This window comes from Bubalus bubalis, chromosome 21 (assembly GCF_019923935.1).
Source record: "Bubalus bubalis isolate 160015118507 breed Murrah chromosome 21, NDDB_SH_1, whole genome shotgun sequence".
In the NCBI taxonomy this organism is placed as follows: Eukaryota; Metazoa; Chordata; class Mammalia; order Artiodactyla; family Bovidae; genus Bubalus; species Bubalus bubalis.
In genome coordinates, this window is record NC_059177.1 from 43,128,519 (window position 1) to 43,153,380 (window position 24,862).

At 43.6% G+C, this 24,862-nt stretch overlaps 1 protein-coding gene across 8 annotated transcripts in view; it reads right to left on the reverse strand.

Annotated features, from left to right (window-relative positions):
- Positions 1 to 24,862, reverse strand: part of FLNB (filamin B) — a 139,445-nt gene that overhangs the window by 56,170 nt on the left and 58,413 nt on the right. For all 8 annotated transcript variants that reach the window (XM_025272811.3, XM_025272810.3, XM_025272809.3 and 5 more), the window contains exons 2-13: positions 23,058 to 23,306; positions 20,805 to 20,902; positions 18,233 to 18,380; positions 12,345 to 12,463; positions 11,451 to 11,528; positions 10,165 to 10,327; positions 9,382 to 9,579; positions 6,640 to 6,777; positions 4,799 to 4,925; positions 3,695 to 3,831; positions 2,301 to 2,494; positions 256 to 369 (exon numbers count right to left, since the gene is read on the reverse strand). In XM_025272811.3, coding sequence (XP_025128596.1) covers positions 256 to 369; positions 2,301 to 2,494; positions 3,695 to 3,831; positions 4,799 to 4,925; positions 6,640 to 6,777; positions 9,382 to 9,579; positions 10,165 to 10,327; positions 11,451 to 11,528; positions 12,345 to 12,463; positions 18,233 to 18,380; positions 20,805 to 20,902; positions 23,058 to 23,306 — 1,763 coding nt within the window. The remainder of the gene's footprint in view (positions 1 to 255; positions 370 to 2,300; positions 2,495 to 3,694; positions 3,832 to 4,798; positions 4,926 to 6,639; positions 6,778 to 9,381; positions 9,580 to 10,164; positions 10,328 to 11,450; positions 11,529 to 12,344; positions 12,464 to 18,232; positions 18,381 to 20,804; positions 20,903 to 23,057; positions 23,307 to 24,862) is intronic.

The window sequence follows — 24,862 nt, forward strand, 5'->3', positions numbered from 1 at the left end:
ACACTAAAGGACATTTAAGGGGAGATCTGAAACAGACAAGCCTGATTTTCACAGAACACAAATCATAAAGATGAGAAAAGCACCCTGCTTTACATATTAGAATCCCCTTTAGTCCTCACATAAACCCTTTGAGATAAATAATCTTTTTTGCAACGTGTGAATGGGGAAACCGAAGATCCAAGGGACTGATCACTCGCTGTTATATGTATCCCATTACCTGACAATTACCTGCACAGGTGGCAGGTCGAAACTTACCTGAGCAAATATCTTTAAGGGAGCTTTTCCGGCATCCTTAGGATCCACAGTGAACTCAGCCAGGTTGTTGACAATGCATCCGGATTTCTCCAAACCTGGCCCGTAGGCTTGCACCTGGGGCAAAGGGCCAATAGTGATTCCCTTTCTTTGTAATGCGCTAACTACACTATCAGAAGACTGGCGACCAGGGAAGGGGGAGAGAGGAAACTATGTCTGGCTTCACAGTACAGTGTCCTCTACACATGAACTTTCAAGTTGTGAACTTTCAAAGATGGGAATATGCGTGCCAGCCCCTGTATGTCATCTGGTGTAAGGTACTACTGCACCTTTCAAGGTACTATACTGTATGGTTAAAACTGTCTATTTTTTGTGTTTGTTTTTTATGTACATATTATCTGTGTGAAAAGCATTATAAATCTATCACAGTACATACATACATGAATGCTCAGTCGTGTCCAACTCTTTGCAACCCCATGGACTGTGGCCCACCAGGCTCCTCTGTCCATGGGATTCTCCAGGCAAGAATAATGGAGTGGGTTGCCATGCCCTCCTCCAGGGGATCCTCCTGACACAGGAATCGAACCTGCTTCTCTTGCGTCTCTTGCATTGGAAGGCAGATTCTTTCCCACTGCGCCACCTGGGTAGCCCTACTATAGTGCAGCACCATAGAGCTGATTGTGTTAGTGAGGCACCCAGGATAAATCCTTTGACTTAGGAAAGTGCTCTAAGAACAGAACTCATTCGTATGTAAGAGACTTACTGTACCTACATAACAGGATGGTTATGTAGTTAAAATGCTACGGAACCTGGAACTTGGAGTAGGAAGTGGCAACCCACTCCAGTATTCTTGCCTAGAGAATCCCACTGACAGAGGAGCCTGGTGGGCTACAGTCCATGGAGGCGCAAAGAGTCAGACACGACTGAGCGACTGAACACACACACACACACACACACACACACGCAACCTGGAACTTAAAAACATGCAGGAGAAAAACTGTAAAACCTGGCCCCACACCAGCCCGTGCTCCCTGTATTAATGTGTGCAGTAACCAGTGCACAGACCTCCAGCTGTGCTCAGTTTCAACGCTCCTGCTTGGAGGGGGTTCAGAGCCTTTCCCACTGACAACATCCCAACAGCCTGCAGCCCCCAGAGAGCAAAGAACCAGCAGCTGGACAAAGACGAGCAGCTACCAGGCTGGACTGATGTCAGCCTATGGTCAGCTGTCCATGTGGGCCAAAAACAGCACACGTGGGGGGTGGGGGTGCCGCTGAAAGCCCAGCTGGCTCAGACTTCATGCTTATCAGCCTGCTAAACGATTCAGAGAAGCTCCTGAAGACACCGCAAACACTGCTCCAGCTTAAGAGAAAGGGAGGTGGGGGTAAAAATTAGCAAGTCTTTATCTAAGGAGCACCTTGAGATAATACCTATAGAAAATGGTAAAACTGAAATGGGATGCTTGGGGTACAAGAAAAATAGCAGCTTATGGAGCCCCCTCTGTGGGCCAGGCACTATGCTAATAAGAGCTGGTTTTGTTCATGTTACCTCCTTGAATCATGCCGGAAACTGTAGGAAGCAGCCACTGGAATCATTCCCATTTTATAGAGGAAGATACAGAAGCCAGAGAGGTAAGTTACTTGCCACATGTTAGAAATGTACCAAAAGGTACTTGTTTTTCAGTCACTAAATCACGTCCAACTCTTTGCGACCCCATGGACTGTAGCCTGTCAGGTTCCTCAGTCCATGAGATTTCCCAGGCAGGAATACTGGAGTGGATTACTATTTCCTTCTCCAAGGGATCTTCCCAACCCAGGGATCGAACCCACATTTCCTGCATGGCAGGCAGATTCTTTACCACTGAACCACGTGGGAAGACCACTAAGAGGTACTACCAGGCTTCTAATTCAGGTCTTTTTCGAAACTTCCTAAGCTTTAAAAGGCTCTTCTCTGTGATTTCTTCACAGGCTACACAAGGAAACTCTGTGGGCACGGGAAAGGATGCCAGGAGCCAGAGGAGAGGGGACACAAACACGACGCACTGACTCACCAGGTCCGGGTTGTAGTCTCCCGAGGCCGGGTGGATGTAGGCCATGAAGGGACTGTCCTTGATGTCCTCATCGTCGCACATGATGTGAACGGCATATTCGCCCGGCTCCTTGGGCCAGTACTTGACATCACACGACCCGTCATTCTGGTCGTCATACTCAATCTTTGCCTGGGAGGGGCCTTCAATGGCAAACCCTGGGGACGGGGTGGGAAGACCCTCTGTTTACAAGGTATCTAGTCTGGGTTATTACCAACCCATTCCTTCTGCCTCCCTGAAAACCAAGTGCTAGCCAGAAGATTGGTATCTGCTAGGGTCCCTTTCCCACAAAATCGAGCTTACTAAGTCTTCAAAAGAGATGGAAGGTTGGATTTTACATATTTTTTTTAAACATCATTGAATGGAAAGGTCAACCAGCAGATCTTTCTGTTGGCAATATGGTAACATGAGCCAAAAACCTTAAAACAATACCCACCCATTGCCCCCACCAAATCCACTTCTGGGCTTTTATCTGAAGGAAATAACCAAGGATGTGTGTAAACAGTTAGATACAAGGATATATATTCAGCATTGTTTTTATAGCAAAACTCTTCAGCTATTTTGCTGAAGGGCCTAACAGTAGTTATATCCACGCCTTGGATTTCCATAGATGCCATGGGAAATTGAGACAAGTCCTATATTCGCCTGAGGCAGAAAAACATAAAGATACTTCTGCAGCAGATCAACATTTGTATGCCTATGTACAGGAATAAAGTCTAGAAGGATGTACTGAAAGGTCTAATACTGCTTCTAGTCTATAAGGATATACTAAGATGTTTATCATTTCTCTAAACAGAAAAATTAAATCTGATTTCCTAATTTTTCCTCTTTGCTTATTTCTATTTGTTAACATAGACGTCATTAAGCTGTTGAACCAGATCTGACCTTCAATACGGAAATATTTGCTATCTGTTCCTTAACAGGGAGAGGTGCCGACCCTTGTTCTAAAATGATCAAATCTACATCAGATGCTTACTTAAAATACACTCAACTATGCTCCAAAGAGTATTCACTTTCCAAATTTCTAATTTCAGCAAACTTCATTCATTCATCTAAACTAAGGATCAGTCAATAATATCCACCATGTGTCAACTATTTTCCAGGTACTGTTTTAGGCACAACATCCACAGGCAGCCTTTGCCCTCATGGTCTAGTGGATGAATGAATGCCGGTGCCAGAGGCAGAAGACAAGCAGAACATGGGAACTGCAATTCATCAGGAGTATCCAGAGATGGTCTTGGGTGATCAGGAGGCCAGGAGGCTCAGGGTAGTGAAGCTCAGAGGAGGCCTCAATACACAGCCTAACACGTGACCCAGTCACCCTGCAATCTCAGCCACCAGAAGCCACTTCCACTTACCCAGAGACCCCACTTCAGAACCAATGGACTCCACAACGAAGTCTGCTGACCGCCCCACAATCCCGCCGTGGAGGCCAGGTCCCCATGCACGGACTTTCTGCATGCCTGCTTCAGGGCCAACTTGAACTTCAAAAGGGCTAGAAGGAAAGGAACAGAGGAAGCATTAAAGAGAAGCAAAGAAAGGGCTACATACAACCACAAGCTCTTTATACATGCTCTTTCCACTGGCCTTATCCTTTTATCTGCAGCCCCAAGCTCCAGCCAAGCCCTTCCTCCATACAGGTTCCCCCACAACCATTGTTATGTCAACAATATCATGTAATAGGACTGTTTCAAACCACACTGCCTGGCACTATCCTGGTCATTTGCCTTGTATGCACACCAGACTGTGAGCCCTGGAAGGCCAAGCGAGTGCCTACATTCCATCTGCTGCTGGTGCTAAAACAAAAAAACTGGGTTGAATATGCTTTATCTCAAACATGAATAAACGTGCTTTAACTTCGGCACAGGAGATTTAAAAAACATTGCTTAGATTCTCAGAAGCTTAAAATATACACAGACATCTCTTGAAGTAAATGGAATTTATTCAGAGCCTAAAGCTGCCCCCAGGAAAGCTGGAAAGCATGTGAATACAGGGAAGGCAAGTGAAGCCCACAAGGCAAAGCTATAGACTGTGCCCCTCGCATCCTGACCGCACTCACAGCGAGGATTCTAATGTCAACCATAGCAGATTCTGCCATTTTACCCATGGCATTCATGAACAGAGAGGCACACATCGAAAGAAAGAGAATCTGTTTAAATTAGGGGTATAGACACACAGCCCATTTGCTCTGTATCACTGTTCCTCCTGGCTTGTCTGCCTCCCCACAGCTTTAAACCGCCAGCTTTTGATTTGAAACGAGGCAGCTGAAACCACAGCGACTTTCTGCTGCATTTGAGAACAGGCCAAATGACTGTGTACTGTTCTGAAAAAAGAAAAAAAAAAAAAAAAGCTTTTGACAGAGCAGCTCCCCTTCCCTCCTGCGGCCTGGGAAATGAGCACCACAAGCCTGTCCTGGGCCGAGCATGCCTCGGGAGACGACACAATTCCGGCTAGAGACTCACCTCTTTTGAATGTGGTGTCCCCCCCACGTGATGGAAACGCTGTATTTCCCCTGGGTGCTGGGGTAATACTCAAATGCATAGACTCCATCCTGAAAGCCTTTCTGTTTCACCAGCTCCTCCAGACCCTCTGTGGGAAGGAAGCACACCGTCTTTCCAATAGGCATCCAGACTCAGAACAAGAATTCACAAGACAGGAACAGAAAGACAGCAACAGCCACAAAATAAAACCACGTGGATGGTCTCAGAGTGTGGGATTCCCCCACCCCAAATTGGGAGGTTACTCCAAAGCCAAAAACATGTCTACTTCAAAGTAAGGGGAAATGGAAGATTTCCCAGCTCACTGGCTTTAGAAAGCTTTCTCATGTATGAGGGGCCTGTGAGGTCCTAAAGCCCTGGGGCTGGTAATAGTTTTCAATGATCAAAAAGCCATCCTTTTTAGCTGCCCACAAAAATTGCACAGGGAACTCTACTCAGTATTCTGTAATAATCTAAATGGGAAAAGAACTTCAAAAAGAATAGATATATATGTATATATAACTGAATCAGTTTGCTGAATACTTGAAACTAATAGAACAACATTGTTAATCAACAATGTCTCCTGCATCGGCAGATTCTTTAACAATGAGCCACTGGGGAAGCCTACATTCCAATATAAAAAAGGCAAAGAAAAGTTTTTAAAAATTGTAGGAGTAAATGCTTATGAGTATTTGGCATTAGGATCCTGGCATATCCTTTGCAACTAAAGCTGGACAATGAAAGCAAGAAAGCTCTTGTATGCTATCTCCAAGAGGACAGGTTTCAGAGGCTACCTCACAAACTCCAGACTGAGCCATCAGGCAGGAACTTGTTTTATGTTGAGCCCTGAGGTTTGGCTGGGAAAGCCATTTAGTCAAGTAAGAATCCAAGGTCAGGAAAAAAAAAAAAAAGAACGCCTCCTCAGTTCCTGTAGCAACAAGCCAAGAGGGAGGCCAGCCCCAGAGCAGCCTGACTCCAGGTCTGGGCAGTCTAGAACCTTGGCTGCCTTCAGGGCACAGCTGCCCCAAAACTCAGTGCTCTGAGATCAAATATTAACTTTCTGGAGCTCAGAACACTCCTGCCACAGCCTGTTAGGAACATAGTTGAGTGAGAACAGTCCCGGAAGAGAAAGCGAGGATTTACAAAGCCTGGGAGTAAAACTGCCGAGGCTACTGCACTCACAACCGGAAAATGTCGAGCTGTTTCTCTGACCCAGGGCGGGGAACTCATGAAGAGAATAGATACCTGTTCTCCTGTCTCCTTTCTCAAGAAAGAGTGAGAGAGTTGCAAGGTGCAATGCACTCTTCCACAGGTGGCATTTATCTACGGAGAAGACTTAATCGTAGGGAATTTATTCTCCTTCTATAAGCACTCATCAAAGTAATTAGGTATCTGCCATAATTTCATTGTCTATAAAATGTAACCTGTAGAGGGGAAAATTACTGGCTTTGGAGATCAGGCTTGAATTCCAGCTCAGATGCTTAAAAGCTTTGTGACTGTGGACAAGACCCTTCCTCTCTGAGCCTAGGTTTCCTCAGATTAAAAAAAATGGGCCATTTCATGTTGCTGTTCCAGGTCCAATATTTATTTCTTTTTCCGGAAGCCCTAACATAATGTGAGGCTGTCAATCCAACACTGTTCCCACATCCAGGGCAGACATTACTAAACAATCCGTTTCCTTCTACATGAGCATAGAGAGCCTCCAATCTCTGACACAGCTCTCTGGGATAAATTGATCAGAACTGGCTGTGTGATGAGACCCATATGTCATGGCTGTCAAGTTAAGCTGAAATCACACTGAGACACGGAAGCAAAGGAGCACTTACTAGGACCCTTAATGGTGACGCCGAGCTCTCCACTTCCAGCAGCTTTGGTGTCAACCTTGAAGTCTGCAGTTTCTCGGATGCGAATGCCTTTAGGCTGCAGGCCTCGGCCACTGGCCCGGCAGGCGTTTGGATTGCAGGCTGCAAGCACAGTTTCGACATCAATTCAATCTTTTATTCTTTAGTCTGAGTTGAGTAAGCCAAGGTAACTTTGAGCCACCCGCCAAGAAAATGTTTGCTTTGCAGAGTGTGCAGCAGCTGCCCGAGACCAGGGGTCTCGTTCAGGGAGCACACCAGGCTAGCAAATAAAGACACAATATAACTTTGTCCAGGGACTGGGGAAAAGTTACTTTGGCAAAGAAAGCAGGAACGCACAGCGTGAATTCGCTGGACTCCTGGTATTTGCTGAATCCTGGCATTTATCCTCTCGGTGGTAAAAGAGAGTTAAGACCTGGGGTTGGACATTGCTCAAACTTCACTGCCATACTCAAGGGTCCAGTAATTGGGAAGACTGGGCTTTTTCAGGTCTACTTGGAAAATGCAGCACTTGAAAACATCTGACCTGGTTCCAAACTTTGGATCAGTCGTTTCTAAAAGTCTAAATGTTGTTCTGTTCCGCAGGAAGAGCCAGAGGATGGTGCAAAAAAAGACCAGATCAACCCCACCTCGACCAAGGCAGACAAACATTTCAGTGCTGTTACAAGGTCCTTGGAATGCAGGTGGCTACCCTATAATTAGGAGTCAACTCCACTCTCAATTTGATTTCTGGATCCAGTTAAAATACCTAAACTTGTAAGTCTAGGGCAAAGGTAGCTTCTAACATTCCTACATAAGAGGTTCACAAAACGATTCCATGGGGTTTGTCGAAGGTTGATAAAAAAGACATCGATGTGCCTGGGACTTTTTTGGTAACATGAGCAACCTTCTCATTAAATACAGAAATGGGAGATTAATGGGTAAAATGTCAGGTTGTTCCTTTCCAAACCTGACACTGTATATTTGACAGGCTCCCTCTATACACTAGGGGGTCACAGACTCCAGAAGACAAGACTGTTTATTATAAAATCATTTAAGTGGAGGAAGGAAGGGTCAGTACATCAACAGAAAAACTCTATTAAGTATTAACTAGTACAAGTGATAGATGGATATGCCAGCAATGAAAAAAGTAATCTACAAGTGAAAGGAAGTCAGAAAATATCATTAAAACTAGGAAAGCTGTTCAATATTCTTTCTTGCATTGTGTCAAATGAAGTTCTGTTTCTGAATATGTTTATTTTTTTCCCTCTTTGTCAAGGGGAGAGAAGTTGCTCATACCAGAAATAAGTCACAACAGGATGACAGGACTTCCCTTGGAAGGTTTAAATGTATCTTTAAAAAAATAAAAGTCATGGAAATCCTGAGTATGGGCAAGAGTCTCAACATCAGCAGGATAACTGCTCAGTTCATATAAATACTAAATGGAACTAAAAAGTTTGAAGGAAACTACCGGATTTTCCAGCATCTTGAGATGACCTAGAGATGTGTAGATGTAATCAGAGAGTGAGTCTGGGGTCTGGCCAGACAAGTGGGGCTAACACCTGCACTGCAATTTCCCACGGTCATGAAGAGCACAGGCCCGGTCGACACCGGAGGCAGCGCAAGGACTGGCAGAGATGCCCACCCAACCAGCCCTTACCCAGTGAGATGCCTCTGGCCCAGTGCTTTCCACTAGGAAGCCAGCAGCTTCAGGCTCCACGCTGGCCAAGAGGCAGGATTCAGAAGAGGAAACCAGGTCTGCAGACGCAGTTGCACAGAACAGAACAGGAAAGGCAAGTACTGGTTAGAAAAGGCAGCAGAGTTGGGGGTAAAAAAAAAGAGAGTAACTAAGTCAGAAGGACAGAGTCTAACATTAGAGAAAAATACATGCTTCTGGCTGCAGCGGGAGTTAAGTAGCTGACAGAGACCACGGTTCTATTCCTACTGACATCTAATCCAGTGGTCCCCAACCCTTTTGGGCACCAGGGACTAGTTCTGTGGAAGACAATTTTTCCATGGCCCGGGGTGGAGGCGAGTGGTTTGGAGATGATTCAAGCACAGTAGGATTCATGCTCTTATAAGAAATCTAATGCTGCCGCTGCCCTGACAGATGGGAAAACTCAGGCAGTCATGCAAGCAATGGAGAGCAGCTGTAAACACAGATGAAACTTTGCTCCCTGGCCTGCCGAGCACCTCCTGCTGTGCAGCCCGGCTCCAGGGGTTGGGGACCACTGGTCTAGTCCATACTCATACCTTACGACACCTAAGCCTCAGTGTCTCAGGCGCCCACTGGGAACAGCAACAGCCCCTGGGTCACCGTGGCTGGTGTCGTGACTAGCTGCTATCGTGCTATCTGCCTGACAGCCAGTAAAGGAGGCCACAGGGGACCTGCCATGTCCCTGCTGTTAACCTCAGCCACAGACACCCTCTCCTCACACAGCTTCCATCCTGTATCTCTCAGTAAGGACCACGAATCCCGGCAGACGTGTTTTGGGGGCGGATTAAACAGGTTAATATAAGTAAAGCACTTAGGTCACTGCACAGTGTGTAGGAAGCTATTAGTGTTAGTATCTTGAGGACAAATTAGATACTAGTATTAATGTCTTGAGGATACTCCTGCCAAAGGGGCCCTGGCAGCAAAATGACAAGTCTGAGTTCAGTGCTGGGCCCTGTCATGCACAGCCAGCCTGAATGCCAGAACCAGAGGCGGTCAGCTACCCCAGCACTCACCTTCCCCGACCTGAACAACGAAGGGACTCTTGGGGATGGTGTCCCCAGCAAAGGAAACCTTGACCACGTGGGGGCCAGGCTGCATTGGTTTGTACACACATCGATACACTTGGTTTCCTCTGTCTTCCACGAGCAACTCCACGGTGTTCTTCCCCTGGGGATCCTCCACCTCCACACCAATGTCGCCCACACCAGCACCTAGGAGAGAGAGAGAACAGGCCATGAGTCCAAGTCGCCCTCTAGAAAGTTCCCTGCTGATGAGAGCAAAAGCAGGTATAAAATTCAAACCACAGGAGACAGAGAGGCATTCAGAAGATGCATACCCAGACCTGTTTCCTAGCAGAAATAAGGAAGGTGGAGAAAGGAAAGTTGCTTATGGGGAGGAGGGTCATAACCAACTTTCATTTTCCCACAATCCCTATTTCCTAAAATTTCTATATTGAAAAGAAAGCTGAAAATTCAAGAACTGTGTTTTATTCATTCCTTTGCTTACCCCTCCTTCCCACCGGACCTTGCATAGAATTTGGTCCAAGAGATGATTGTTAAACCTTAGTCTCTTTGGAGTATTTATTTAGTCAAGTCAGAAATTGATTATTAATAATCAAAGTTAAGATTGAGTATGAGATTTTAGAGAAGAAAAGCTGGTTTTGAAAAATCTAGACATATAACCAACACATTTGAAAAAGCTAATTTTGTAGTTTTGTTGTTGATTCAAAAGACAAAACGTCCAGCATCTCAGGTTTCTAAGGATTATCTCTGGCTCTGGAAGAGGAGAGGTGCTACCTGCTGTGTAGATGTCAAAATAGGTGGGCTTATTGGCGATGTTGCCGGCAGCTTCCAAGCCTGGGCCTTTCGCAGTGACTTTACTGGCATCTCCCTGGGCCTTGTCGACATTCACCTCGAATGGGCTCTTGGAGATGTGCTGTCCTGCAAAGAGGACTGTGACCTACAAATGACAGGCAGGGGAGGCATCATCACTTCTTGCTCAGTGAGACCACCTTCTCCTCCATCTTCCTGATTATACACACGAAGGTCCTGGAACCAGGGGCTCCGGGGAAGCGGCCTCCGTGGGACCCCCATCCGACTCTACCAACCACACAGCTGGGCCTGGGACATCAGGCCTTTAGCCAACTAAAACACACCAGACATGCCTAGACTAGCCTCTATAGTGGCATACGCACAAGCACTTCAGTCTCTAGACACCAGATTCTTTAAGGCAGCTGCAAAAGGGACCACTGTCCCTGTGGAATATCATGCAGAGTTCCAGGATTTCAAATCTAAGAGTCAAAGTATTTTTCACAGGAACAAGATCATTTTCAGATACATGGATTTGAGACATAAGACAGATTTCTATCTAAACTTTGAGTCGAAGTCCTCATCTTTTAAATTCTTAGGGTTATCAGATTGGGTGGGCCACTGGCCTCCACTCCAGTCAGCTGGCCTTCTCCGCAACCAGGCTTTGATGCTGACAGAGCCTCCAGAGCACTGTGAAGAGGGATACTGAAGGAAGCACTAAAGACAAAGAGCCCATAGCTCAGCATTTACACTCCAGGCTTGCAGTTCCAGTTATTAGTCATCTCGGTGGAGTCAGAAAAATCTTACGACACTGCAAAGAATTTAATGGAATTCAACCAATCTGCATGGAGTAGCGATTATCTCAAGTTTGATTCACAGGGATCCGAGATTTTTGACAATGAACATGGATACTTGTATAAACAGAAAGAGAAATCAGAAGAGAATTTAAGGGACTCTCCAGATGGCCCGAAGGTGAAGAGTCCACCTGCCAGTGCTCAAGCCCTGGTCAGGGAAGATCCCACGTACCATGGAGCAACTGGGCCCATGCACCACAGCAAGAAAAGCCACCGCAATGAGAAGCCCATACAACGCAACTGGAGGAAGCCCCCACTTGCCACAACAAGAGAAAGCCTGCAAGAAGCAACGAAAATCCAGTGCAACCATAGATAGATAGATGATAAATAGATGCGAACTTAAGAAAACCACGCTTCTTCTGCATCTATCGAAGCAAGCACAGAGAGCATTCAAGCAAAGGCCATGATGTCTTATCTTACTTTGTGCAGTCCGGTGACCTTGGGCAGATACTCCACAGAGTATGTCTTGTTCTTATCGCTGTCAGGGGTCACGAGTGCCTAGGAGGGAAGATGAGTGACAGTTAGAGAAGGCACCGGTGTGAGTAAAAGAGTGCTGTGCTCGCCAAGGGCCCATGGCAAGGTACCAGGCCAAGAACCTGCCCTGGCTCTTCTCTGGCCCACCACTCCTGCAGGAAGCTCCGAGAGAAGCAGCCTGAAGTCACAGAAACCAAGTCACATTAGCACACAGGTATAACCAAGTCAGGCCTCCATCATCTCAGGGCTGTAACCTTTCCAGATGAGAGAGACTATGAAGCTAGGAACCTAACCCTTTATTGGCCCAGTAGTTATTAAGAGCTTATGAAACACCAAGCCCAGGGACAGGTGCCAAAAATAAATCAGGCACGATTCCTGCTTCAGTGGGAGGAACAGACAATCACGCCGATAAACGTAGGACTTCAGATGGTGCTAAGCGCTAGGAATAAAATACAGTCTTAAGAAGATAGGAAGACAGAAGAAACAGTATGTGCAAAGGTCCTGAGGGAGGAACCAGAGGATGATCAGCATGGGGAAAGCGTCGGGAATCAGTATTGCTACTGGACTGTACTTTATCAGTAACAATAGTTAAATGCAATATTTAATTGTATTATATAATGTGTGTCCTTGGGTATCAATTTATATGATACTTTAAACACAACCCTTAGGCAAGTGAATTTAACTGCTATAAGACTCAGGATTCTTTTTTTTTTAAGGAAAAAAAAAAAAGCTTTTATTTTGAGCTTTAATAAGAAAAATAGAGACACAGTCCCTGGCCCTGTTATAAGCGCCAAAGTTTCCATGGGATACTAACAGGAGAGGCAGCCTCCTCCAACATACCTCCTCTTTGTTCCCTTCTGGGTCCTCAACAAACACCATGACATCACCTTGCCCGGCGCTGATTGTGTCCACGGTGAACTTGGCCGGCTGCTTCACCATGTTCCCAGTGGGCTCAATACCTGTTCACAGGTTTACACAAGCACATTACAAACTGGGTCAGGCCCCAACAGTGTCTCCTTCAGGGAAATGAGACAGGAAACCCATTCCTGCTTCTGCCATGTGGGAGATGGTGACAAACCATGATGGGGATAATCAGGTCAAAAACTCACAAATTTGGGGACTTCCTTCATGGTCCAGTGACTAAGACTTCATGCTCCCAATGCAGGAGGCCCAGGTTTGTTCCCTAGTCGGGGAACTAGATCCCACATGTTACAACTAAGACTCAATGCATCCAAACAAATTTTTTAAAATAACTCAAATCTTGTCCTTGGTATTTAAGCAGTATTCAGTTCTGAAATATTCAGAGAACTTCAGTCAAAAGGCTACATTGTATGACTGTGAAAATGATGTGGGAACTAGAAGTAGGGCTTGCCTTGGGGAAGAAGACAAAGTGTGATTCATTTTTTGTTAAAGACCATTTTTGTTTCTTGTTTTGTTTTTGGCCACACCATGCAGCTTGCAGGATCTTAGTTCCCTGAGCAGGGACTGAACCCAGATCATCACAGTGAAAGCTCCAAGTCCTAACCACTGGACCACCAGAGAATTCCCTAAAGATCATTTTGTACTACTTAAAATGTTTTAAATATTGCACTTATTTTTAATTCAATTTATAAATTGGATGATTGAGCAAATTAATTTGAGATAGAGTAGCATACAAGTGTAAGAATTAATAATACCCTTTACCTAGTTCCCCAAATGTCTACATCCTACAAAACTCTAGTACAATATCACAAGTCACAGCACAATCAAGATACAGAACGTTTCTACCCCACAGGGAACTCTCATAGCGATCTTTCATAGCCATCCCTTTTGCAACCCTTCACAGTACTAATCTGCTCTTCATCTCCAATTTTATCATTTGCAAAATATCATATAATGGAATCACACATTATATAACCTTTGGGGATTAGCTTCATCCACAAGCATCATTCTCTGCAGTTTCATCCAGGATGCTGCCTGTATCAGAAGCCTGTTCTTTCTATCATTGAGTAATATTCCACGATATGGACGCACCACTGTTTGTTTAACCATTCACCCAGCAAAGGACATCTGGGTTGTTTCCAGTTGTCTATTACTGATAAAGCTGCTATAAACATTCATACACAGGACTGTGTGCAAATGTTAAGCTTTTATTCCTCTGGCTAAATGGTAAGGAGCGCAATTGCTTGGGTTTCTCTCAGTGTCTTGAAGCTGTAGCTTTATGTTCTGTTTTTTTTGCCAAATTTAGGAATTTTTCAACCATTCAAGGAATTCACTACAGTGCCAGTCTTCAGACCCAGGATCTCTAGCTACTTTGCCTTAATCTCTTTCTGAGACTCCTTACATTTACCCTGTAGAAAATTCCCAGGGGTTTTAGTTGCACTTAGTGGGAAGCATTAGAAAAAGTACTTCTACTCCATCTTCCCAGAAGTATTACTTTTTTTAAAGTTTTTATTATTACTATTAGTATGGAGAATTCTCAACCTGTACAGACATAGATGAATGAATGAGATGTAATGAGATAAAATGAATCCCACGTACCTATCACTTAAGCTTCAACTACTGTCAACTCACAGCCTATCTTGTTTCACCGCTTCATTCTCACCTCTTTTCTCCTCTTGTATTATTTGGATACAAACCCTAGTCCTCTTAGTTTTCATCCATAAACATTCACTATGTATCTTTAGAAGATATTTTTAGAATGCCCACATCAAAAAATAAAAATAATTCCTTAATAACATCAAATGGAATTCCTTAATAACATCAAATTTTCAGTGTCCAAGTCTTAGAAGTGTCTTAGAAATGTCACAATAATAAATAAATAAAATATTTCGGATCTTAAAAAAAAGTCTAATGAATTTTTTTTAACAGTTTAAATAGGACCAAATAATGTTCACATGTTACAATTGGTTGCTAAACCTCTCAAACCTCATGTACTCCCTACATTTCTCTTCATCTCTTCTTTTCTTTCCCATTGGTCTGCTTGAAGACATTGGGTCATTTGTTACTATAGCTGGATTTATATTAGCTTTCTAATAAATAATTTAAGAAAAACTGGTGATTAGATAGTTAAATAACATATCCTGTTAGGTAAAAAAATGCAAATTGAAGAAAATATACAGTTTGAACTCATTTCAGCATAGAAAAATGGCTGGAAAGGAATACCTCCAACTCGGAAGGAAAAAAATCGGGTTAGCAGCTAAGAATAGGACTTTGAATTGTTGCTTTCTAACTATTTCTTTTGCTTAAAATTTATATAACAATTATGTCATTTAACAGAGATTTGATCGTGCACTTAAAATATTTATAAATATTTATAAACACCCACTCCATCTAACTCGAACAGCCTGCAGAGTCAGCCTATCCAAGGCCGGAGACTGGGCTCATCTCTGGCTAACCATGGTTGGTTAGGAAGCAGAACCACATCTATTTCGGAGACAATATTTCCCAAGCAGAAAAACCACTATTTCCTAGGATTACTCAGAACTAAACATGCTGAGGGCTTCCTATACAGTGGATGCTCCATACAGAACACAGGTTTCATTAAAGGTTTCTGCTTGCCCATGGATACATGCTTTCAGCATGCTGAACCCTGCCAGGGAGCCCATCACAAAGGCCTGCTTGTGGCTGTAGGTTCATATCACGCCAGCCTTCCCTCCTTCCAGTCAATGGGTCTCAGTGAACAGATCTGCAAACACTGACCAGCTGGTAACTGCAACTTGGTCAACACCAACTCTTTAGAGAGGATGAAACATTCTCTAGGTCTTGGTTCTGTCAGCAGAAACAAAGCAACATGGCCACACAGGAGAGAACAAATTGCCCCTCCCCTTTGTTTCATTAAGGACAAGGTAATACCTAAGGTGCTGCCCACGTGGCCTCACATGTGGCCCTGTTCCCTAAAATGACCATTCTGTCTTTCTACTTAACAAAAAAAATTAAACACAGAATTACCATATGATCCAGCAATTCCACTTGTACATATATCCCCCCAAAATTGAAAGTAGGGACTCAGATACTTGTATACATATGCTCACAGCAGCATTATTCACAATAGCTAAAAGGTATTAAACAAAAAACCTGAATGTCCACTGACAGAAAAATGGAAAAACAAAATGTGGAATACGCAGACAATGAAATATTATTCAGCTTGAAAAAGGGGTGAAATTTTTATACATGCAACAACATGAATGAATCTTGTAAACCCTATGCTACATACAGTAAACCAAACACAAAAGGGCAAATATCAATACTGTGTGAGTCCACTTACAAGGTACCCAGAAGAGGCAAAGCCACAGAAACAGACTGAGGCCAGGAAAAGGGGACAACTGAGGATGAGATGGTTGGATGGCATCACTGACTCGCTGGACGTGAGTCTGAGCAAACTCGGGGAGATGGTGAAGGACAGGGAAGCCTGCTGAGCTGCAGTCCACGGGGTTGCAAAGAGTTGGACACAACTTAGCCACTGAACAACAACAACATAGAAACAGAAAGCAGAATGGCACTTGCCAGGGCCTGGGGAGGTGGGGATGGAGAGTTGCGTTTAGTGGATACAGAGTTTCAATTCGGGAAGATGCAAAAAGTTCTGGAGATGGAGAGAGGTGATGGTTTCACAACACAGTGAACATATGAATATACTTAATGTCTTAGGTGCACCTAAAAAGAGTTAAATTAGTGAATGTTATGTTATAGGCATTTTACCATGGCACAAAAATACAAAAGGAACATATATATGTGTGTGTGTGTTTCCTCCCTGAGTATATAAAACTTACAGAGTCAAACGAAGGAAATGGCAATGACTAGCCACATTCCTTAGCTGCAACAAGAGGTCATTTTCTAAAAAACAGCACTGTGAAAGGAAACCGTTTCACATTAACAACAGGGAAACTGGACACCAGCGATAAGCTTATTGCAAACAAGCACTTTATGCCTTGATTAGATTCAATCCATTTGACCAATTTTGTTGACAAAGAGGTTTGGCTGTTTGCAACTTTTCTGCCTTTAAGGGAAGCATAACCTTTCAAATCAGATTCCTTATTCCTGCCAGCGTCTTTGACTATGGCTTAGAGAGAGCACTTTTAAAGCATGCAGGGACGTGCCAGCCTTCACTCGACTGCACTGTGGGTATGGCTTTGAACAAAGTCCCCTGTCTCGATATAACACGAATGATGGCACAGAGCCCACTTCATTGCCAAAAGGACTTCAAATGCAAGTAGGTCTGTTCCAGAACCCTCTGTCCTCTTAATCATGCTGAAATAGATGAGAATGGGGCTAGAACAGCGCACACTCAGCACACTGCCCTGGTCGTGTGTCATTTCAAGACTAAGCTGATGCCAAGTAGGGCACTGCTAACTTCAAAGGGAATGAGTGGATAGACAAGTGCTCTACATCTTTAGAAAGTCAATGCCATTTAAAAAAAGAAGAAAAGAAAGTTAGGGAAAATTATTCTAGATTAAGAGTTTCAGATAAAGTAACAAGCAAATGTAGAAAGTGAGTCTTAATCAGATCTCGGTGTGTAAAACAAGAAAAACTGTAAAACAGACAATTGTAGGATAAGAGAGAAATTTAATTATAAACTGCATATGAGCTGTTATGAAATTATTGTCCTATTTTCTTATGTGTGATAATGAATACTATGGTTACATAAGAGGATGTTCTATCCTTAGGAAAGGTTTGCTGATGTTCTGAGGAGCAAAATGTTGCCATGCCTGCAATATATTTTTGAACAGTTCAACAATCACACACATGCACACACACACATATACACACAGAGCAAGAGAACACATTAGAATGTTAAGAGTAATAGGCAGATCATAGGAAATCTGGGAAAACATGGGAAAAACTTTGTGTGTGTGTTACCCTAACTGCAATTATGAAAATAGAATGTACTCTTCCCCCTCACCACAGAAAAGAGAATAAATTGTATCCCATTGTACTAATTTTTACCAGAAACCACACTGGGCTGAAATGCAACTGTTCTCTGTAAAAAAAGCTAACAGGCTTGAAGTCAGGTGCCAACCAGAAAACCAAATTCCTCAGAATGCCTCTGACCTACTCTAACGTTTCGAGCAGAACACTCCTGGCAGCTGCCTGGGAGATTATAAACAGGATGTCTTAGCAAGGAAGTATCTGCCAGGGGTTAACAATAGCTCCCACTGCATCTGTAAACCTGCAGAGCTTTCACATAACCAAAAGGAGAAATGAATCTGCAGTCAGAAGACCCAGGCTCCTGCTGCACCCCACCATGGTAATCTGGGAGACCTCCCCATTCACCTTCTCCCTCCATGCCAACGTCCCCTTTCCTTTGTGGATTGGGCCTCTGATTGCTCATCTGAAAAATGGAAAGAAGAGCCCTTTCTTTATCTCAGGGTTACTGCATCCAAATCACAAAGTATAAACTCATCCATCTCCATTACATTAAAGTAGCACTGTTCTTGGAAGCCTAGATTCACAAGACAGAAAAGGATGGAAATAAACACAAGGGTCTTTAGGTAAAGAAGAAGAAAAAAAAAAAAAAGCTATCTGACAAAGGAGGCCTGGGATGTCTTTAAATATTAAGCTTACACATTCTCGATCCTGAATAATCAAGACCACAGTGGCTGATTTATGTTGCTATATGACAGAGACCAACACCATATTGTAAAGCAGTTATCCTCCAATTAAAAATATATAAATTTAAATTAAACACACAAATAAAAATGAATAATCAAGACCAGAGGACAAGCCTCGAATCCGACATGACCAGTGCTTACCTCTACCATAGGCCCTGGCTTTCTTGGGGTTGAGTTTGGGTTTAAGGGGAGCTCCAGGCTTGAGCTTGGCTTTGGGGAACTGGGACAGGTAAGTCATCACTGAGTGCTCATCCACATCCGGGTGAATAATTTCTTCAGGAGTGATGACCTAGAATAATAACAGGGTAGATGAACACCCAGAACATAGCACTTTGCAAGTACTGACGTTTTTGCAAACATCTCTTAAACTAACAACTACAAGTATAAAGACATGGAGTCAGCTTCTCAATAAAGTGAAACTGCATGAAACTGGCATGCCAAAATTAGTTTTTGTGTGTGTGTGTTGTTTTTTTTTTTTAAAAAAACCTTTTAGAAGTGTCACCATTACCTTTGGAAGCTAAGGACCTTCTCCAGACACTTCTGTATGTAATTTCCAGAGTTCAAACCTCCCCACAAAAAAGGCTACCCACTCTCCTTTCCAGAAAGACTAATCTCTATCAAGTAAGGAAGAAGAAACAAGAACACATGGGATTAAAGCATATTGCCAAAATATTTACTCTTTTATCTAGTGTCTACATTTCTATTTACTCAGCTTCTACTAAAAAAAATAAAATAAAACCAAAATGAGATAATGCAATGACATTAGATATGTGGTCTAAGAAACAGACTGAATGCTTGTGTCCTCCCTTAATTCATATGTTAAAGGCCTAACCCCGGGTGTGATGGTATTAGGGGGTGGGGCCTTTGGGAGGTAAGTAGGTCTGGATGAGACCATGCGGGTGGAGGCCCCACGATGGGACTGGCGCCCTCACAAGAAGAGGAAGAAAGGCCTGTGCTCAGATTCTCACCACCACCTGAGGGCACAGCCAGAAGTCAGCTGGCAGCTGTGTGCAAGCCAGCAAGAGAGCCTTCACCAAGAACCTAATTTCTTGGCACACCTTTATCTTGGACTTCCCAACCTTCAGAACTGAGAAATAAATAAATGTTTGTTGTTTAAGCCACCTGGTCAATGGTATTGTTATAACAGCCTGAGCTAAGACACGTCTCAATACGTTTAAAGCCATTTTCAAAATAGGAAAGGGGAAAATTTCTCCTGACATTCAGCTTAGGAGCAAGATTAGATCCTTGCTAAATAGGTGGACTCCCTGAAGGTGTCATAGCCCCAGTTCCATCACTTGATCCAGCCCTAAATAGCAAAAAAAAGTTCTCCTGCACCTAGTAAGCCATACCTCTTCAGAGTAACAGAAGTCTCTCATGCATCAGATCAACCAAATTCAGATGAACAACATTATGTGCCCAACTTCCCTCACTCCATGGTAAAAGAAAAAAGAAAAAAAAAAACCCCAAACAGGAAATATTCTGATAATTAGCCTGCGGCAACAAGATAGCTATTTGGGTTTGTACACTTGCCTCCAATACATTCCGCAAAATGCAGGATGTGCATTGATTTGGCATTTCTTCTAGGCAGCTCCTTCAACAATTTTACACACTGCCAAAATCACATGAACACCAAAAGGAGATGGATTTCGGTTTAAAGGGAGATGAAAAACAAATCATACAACTTCTTGAAGGTGGAAGAGCCAAGGAATGGGCCTTGGAGCAGAGATATGATGCCAAAGCCAAACCAAAGAAATACAGGCAAGACTTTCTACCTTCCAAGGGATCCTGATACAAATACACTGACCTCAGCTCTGAATACCAACTTAAGACCTTAAAAGAGTCTGTAATGAGGCCATTCATTGCCTGGCACGGGCTACCCATAACTTTTCTTGACCGAGTCTTTGAACATGGGAGTCATGATGTCAGGAGATGCTATTTAAACTCCTTGGAGGGCTTAGAAGATTGGACCTCAACTAAGCAACGTGGCTACAGCAGATGGTGTCCAAGACATATTCAATTTCTAAGTTCCCTTGTTATATTCTTGTGTTAGGATTACAGGCAATACAAATTCTCCCACAATTTCCATTAATGGCAGATTATCTTGGTTTACATTTCTTTAAAAGTTCTAAGTGACTTTCTTAAAGATACTGGATTTACAAATGTTTCATAGCTCAAAAATGGTCAAATATTGGCAATTTCTTATGGTTAAGGTCAAGATTTGCAGTCTGGCTTCCAAACATGGCCTCTGTGATCTTTGGAAAAGAAATATACTAGAAAATCTGTCACATGTAACAGTAAAGATTTTTAGGGAATCTACAAGTACCTAGGCGGTGCAGTGATAAAGAATCCGCCTGCCAGTGAAGGAGATGCAAGAGATTTGGGTTTGATCCCTGGGTTGGGAAGATTGGCTGGAGTAGGAAATGACAAACCACTCCAGTATTCTTGCCTGGAAAATTCCATGGACAGAGGAGCCTGGTCAGCTACAGTCCCTGGAGTCGCCAAGAATCGGACACAACTGAGCAGACAGACAGATAAGTATTTAAGTCAATGAGAATCTATTAAAATGGGTAAACTGAGACAGATGGAAGAGGGCCCCAGACAATGCTCCTTGAAAGCTGGCCACTGGGGAGGTCAGACTGCCTGCAAGACCACAAGGCATTCACAGGGTATCAGAGGAAGCAGCTTGGTGGGACATGCATGCCTGTACACGTACCTGTGGGACGCCTAGCCAGTCGTCTGCCTGCTGCATGGCTTCTCGTGCATTATCCACAGGTTTTCGTGGATCCCAGGATTCCCAGTCTGGGCACAGACCTGTTAACAGCACACAAAAGATGCTGTTGGTGTTAACTGACTGAAGAGGTAAAAGCAACGCGGTGCCTAAACTAAACTCACTCAGTCTCTTGAGAGAACAGTTTCTTCCAAAAATCTTAGTGAACTGCATGCTTTCTGGGCCAAATGTATCATGGATATGACTATGCCAGGGTAGAAATCACTCTGCCTGAGCTGAGACTTCTTCAGGTTGTTCTTCTTGCATTCAGATAGAGGTTATCCATTCCTTGACGGGGTGGTCTAAATAAACAAACAAAGCCTATAAAACCATTTGGGCCTGGTGTCTTTTAGGAAGTGAGAATTTTTTGACACATCACACTCCTATTTTTCTACTCTGGTGACCAAATGTGTTGGGTTGACATCAGCTGAGTGTCCTATAATTTCACTGAATTCTGACAGTATCTACCTAAAATAGCATCAGAAGACACAAGTTAAGGGCTCAGTCCCACAAGATTCCCTGACCCCTAACTCATTCAGAGCTGGGCTTCTGACTACAAATCAGAGGTTCCTACCAACCGCTCCTCAGGCTGGATCATTTCCTAGAGTGGCTCACAGAACTCAGGAAAACAGTTTACTTACTGGGTTACTGATTTATATAAAGGATCTTATAAAATGGAAGAGATGCATAGGGCAGGTGGGAGAAGGGGCAAGGAACTTCCATGTCTTTTCAGGCATGCCACCCTCTCAGGACCATGCGTTCACCAACTGGAAGCTTCCCAAACCCTGTAGTTCAGGGATTTTTATGGCAGCTTCATTACATGCACTGATCACATCACCTAACGTTAGTTACTAACTCAGCCTCTATCCTCTCTTCCCTTCCTGGAGGTCAGGAGACAGGGGCAAATGTTCCAATCCTCTAATCACTGGTTGATTCCCCTAACATCCAGCCCCCATCCTTAAGGGCATTCCAAAAGTTACCTCATTAATAAACTCAGGCATGGTTGAAAGACACCACTTGGTAAATTTCAAGGGTTTTAAGAGCTCTGTGACAGGAAAGGTGACAAAGACCAAACATATATTTCTTATAATAAGTTACAATATCACAATTCCAAGCCTGGATATAGCTACAAAGACTGGACTAGGATCCTGTACATTTAAAACATTCACTTGCTCAAAGATCTAAATCTAGAATCATCTCAAAATCTTTTGTACGCACAAGAAGTACAGGATTGGACTAAAAATCCCCAGGTTTAAACTGGAAAGAGGCATCCTAAAATTTGTCTTTGCATGAAAGCAAGGAAGAGGGCACTGGGAAATGAACTAATGCTGAGCTTCTAGTTACTTCTGGATGGTGCAGCTTACAGGCTCTCAAGGAAGACTGGGGACTGGGACCATCCTCCTTCCCTCTCTCCAGGTGACACCAGCTAGTCGTGTTCATTGAGAACCACTAGCTTAGTTAATACTAATGTGCCCAGCATATACAAAGCAATCAGTAAATCCAAAATATGATTGTTAGAGTAGGTTTTTTATTAAAAACAATTTTGGAGGTGCACACAAACACAAGCTCTGTTTTTTCTATTGAGTGTAACAGCAAACTCTACCCATCAATCTAAACCCTCCAGTGAGGGTAATTACTACCTTGGTGTACATTCAACCACTCAGAAAAGAGGAGCCCATCAAGGGTGGAAAAGGCTCCAACTGGATTCTGACCAAGAACTATTTCACAGCAATGCAGAAAGAAAAGGGCGTAGAAAGCCATATATAGTCAACCCAGTGGTTGATAAAAACGGGTACTTTCCACTCAATAAATGTTTTTAGATTTTCATGCCAAACCACCTAATAGGGCACATGTTGAAGCCAACGGGAAACTAGGCACCACTGTGGGAAGCAGGGGAAGAAGCAGGACTTGGGGTCTGGAAGCTACACTCGAAGTCTGCTTAGATCATGAAGGCCTTCATTCAGAATTTGGGTAAATAACTCCATGCTCAAACAAGTCTATGGAAAGTCTTGTAAGACTTCTCATCAGAAGGCAAATGAAGCCATTTTTAGTTCCTTTAGATACCTTGCAATCAGCTAAAAACCAGGACAAATACAGCAATCACAGCAAACCTAGCTTTCCCACTGAAAACCAAGAGATTTAGGGGTCAACAATGCCCCCACTCTGGAAGAGATGGCTCTGGCAGCCATGGGCACTTACCTGGAGCACAGCTGTCTACCAAGGCTCCCAGGGCTTTGCCATCTTGCCAGTTCTGGTTGAAGTTGGTGATGGGCAAGTAGGGGATCTTGTTCTGAATCCACCCAAGCAGCCTCTGCTTTGGCGTCTGCTTCTTGGCATCATCGTCTCCTTCATCCTCCCACACGGGCATGGAGATGGAGTAGTGGAGGATGAGCGTCCACACCAGGCCCAAGATGAGCTTCAGGTTCCCATCCACGATGGCTTTGCTGTCTGAGCAGAGAAACACAGGTAGGGTCAAGCCTCTAGTTACCCAGGTGTGAATCAGTCTTTTTAGAAAGTAAATGAAAGCCTCAACTGTTAGAGACCCACATTGAGCTATTTAAGAGTGAAAGGATGTCATGCTGGCATCAGTTTCAAAATACTTGAGATGCAGAGATGATAAGATTCCAAAATGTTGTTAACCAATGTCAGTGCATCATAAGTACATGAGAACACATTATTCTGTGGTCTCTATTTTTGATCACTGTTTTGAGTTTTTTTGACACACAGATGATGGGATCTCAGTTCCTGCCCAGGGATTAAACCCACACTCTGTACTGGAAATGTGGATTCTTAACCACTGGACCACTAGGGAAGCTCCCCCTCCCCATTGTTTCTATTTTTAGATGCATTTTAAATTTTCCATTATAAAAAATCTTTTTTTTAATTTCAAGAAATCATTTCAGAAATATAGACAATAAAAAGAGGTGGCTGCATTCCTGCTAACCAGGCAGTATGCCTGCTAACAGACTGTGTATACGCATATGTGTGTCTGCTGTCCTGAATTTACATTATACTACATGATCAGTCTTGAAGTCTTTCTTTTCACTAATCACAATGTCACAGATATCTTCTTCCTATAAAAAGATACTTCTGGTACTTCTTTGGTGGTCCAGCGGCTAAGACTCCATTCTCTCAATACAGGGGCCCAGGTTTGATCCCTGGTCAGGGAATTAGATTCCGCATGCCTCAACTAAAAAGATACCACACAACAGAACTAAGACTTGGTACAGACAAATAATTTTTAAAAAAAAGTTGTTTCTGTTTACACACCCATCTACAGATTTCAGAGGCCATTTTCCCTCAACACCAATACTGGGTGTTACCAATCATGTTCATCTCTGTTTCTCTGACAAGTTAGTCATTCATAAAAGGAAGTCACTAACAGTAGAGCAAAGTGTTGCCAGGAGGACAGGTGACTAGACAAACGCATGGCCCCCTTTCTAGTCATTTCCCAGCTTAACGGGACATGCTCTGCCACTGGCCAGCCCCCCCTGGAACTCTCACTGAAACTGTTTCTACTTCCCACTCCCCTTGGCTTCCCTGTGACTCTTTCCTCTAACCAACCTCCAACTACACCCACCAAAATTCAAACATTATCTCCAAGATAACTATCTGTCTGTCTGTCTCTCCATGTCCTATACCCTTTTCCCACCAAACAACCTCTGTTGCAATCCCCCATTCTGCCAGGACCCCAAAGTGAAAATGTCAGAACCTTCTTGGACTCTCCTTCAAAGCCCTGGTGCAGTTCCCACAATTCCCTCCCTACCTCTTGGCAAATCCTTTTCTACACTGTCCCCCAAATATGGGGCCCCTCCTCCCCTCTGATTCCTCAACAGCCATGAAACTCCACCACTGTTCACAGAACCCAGACCTATCCTTCTGGTAAGGTACCTAAATGCTTCCCAATTCACCAATGGTCTCTGCTGCCCAGAGTCAAATTCTTTAAACATTCAGCACCTTGAGAGACCCACATAACCTCTACCTGCTTTTCCACCCCTGTCACC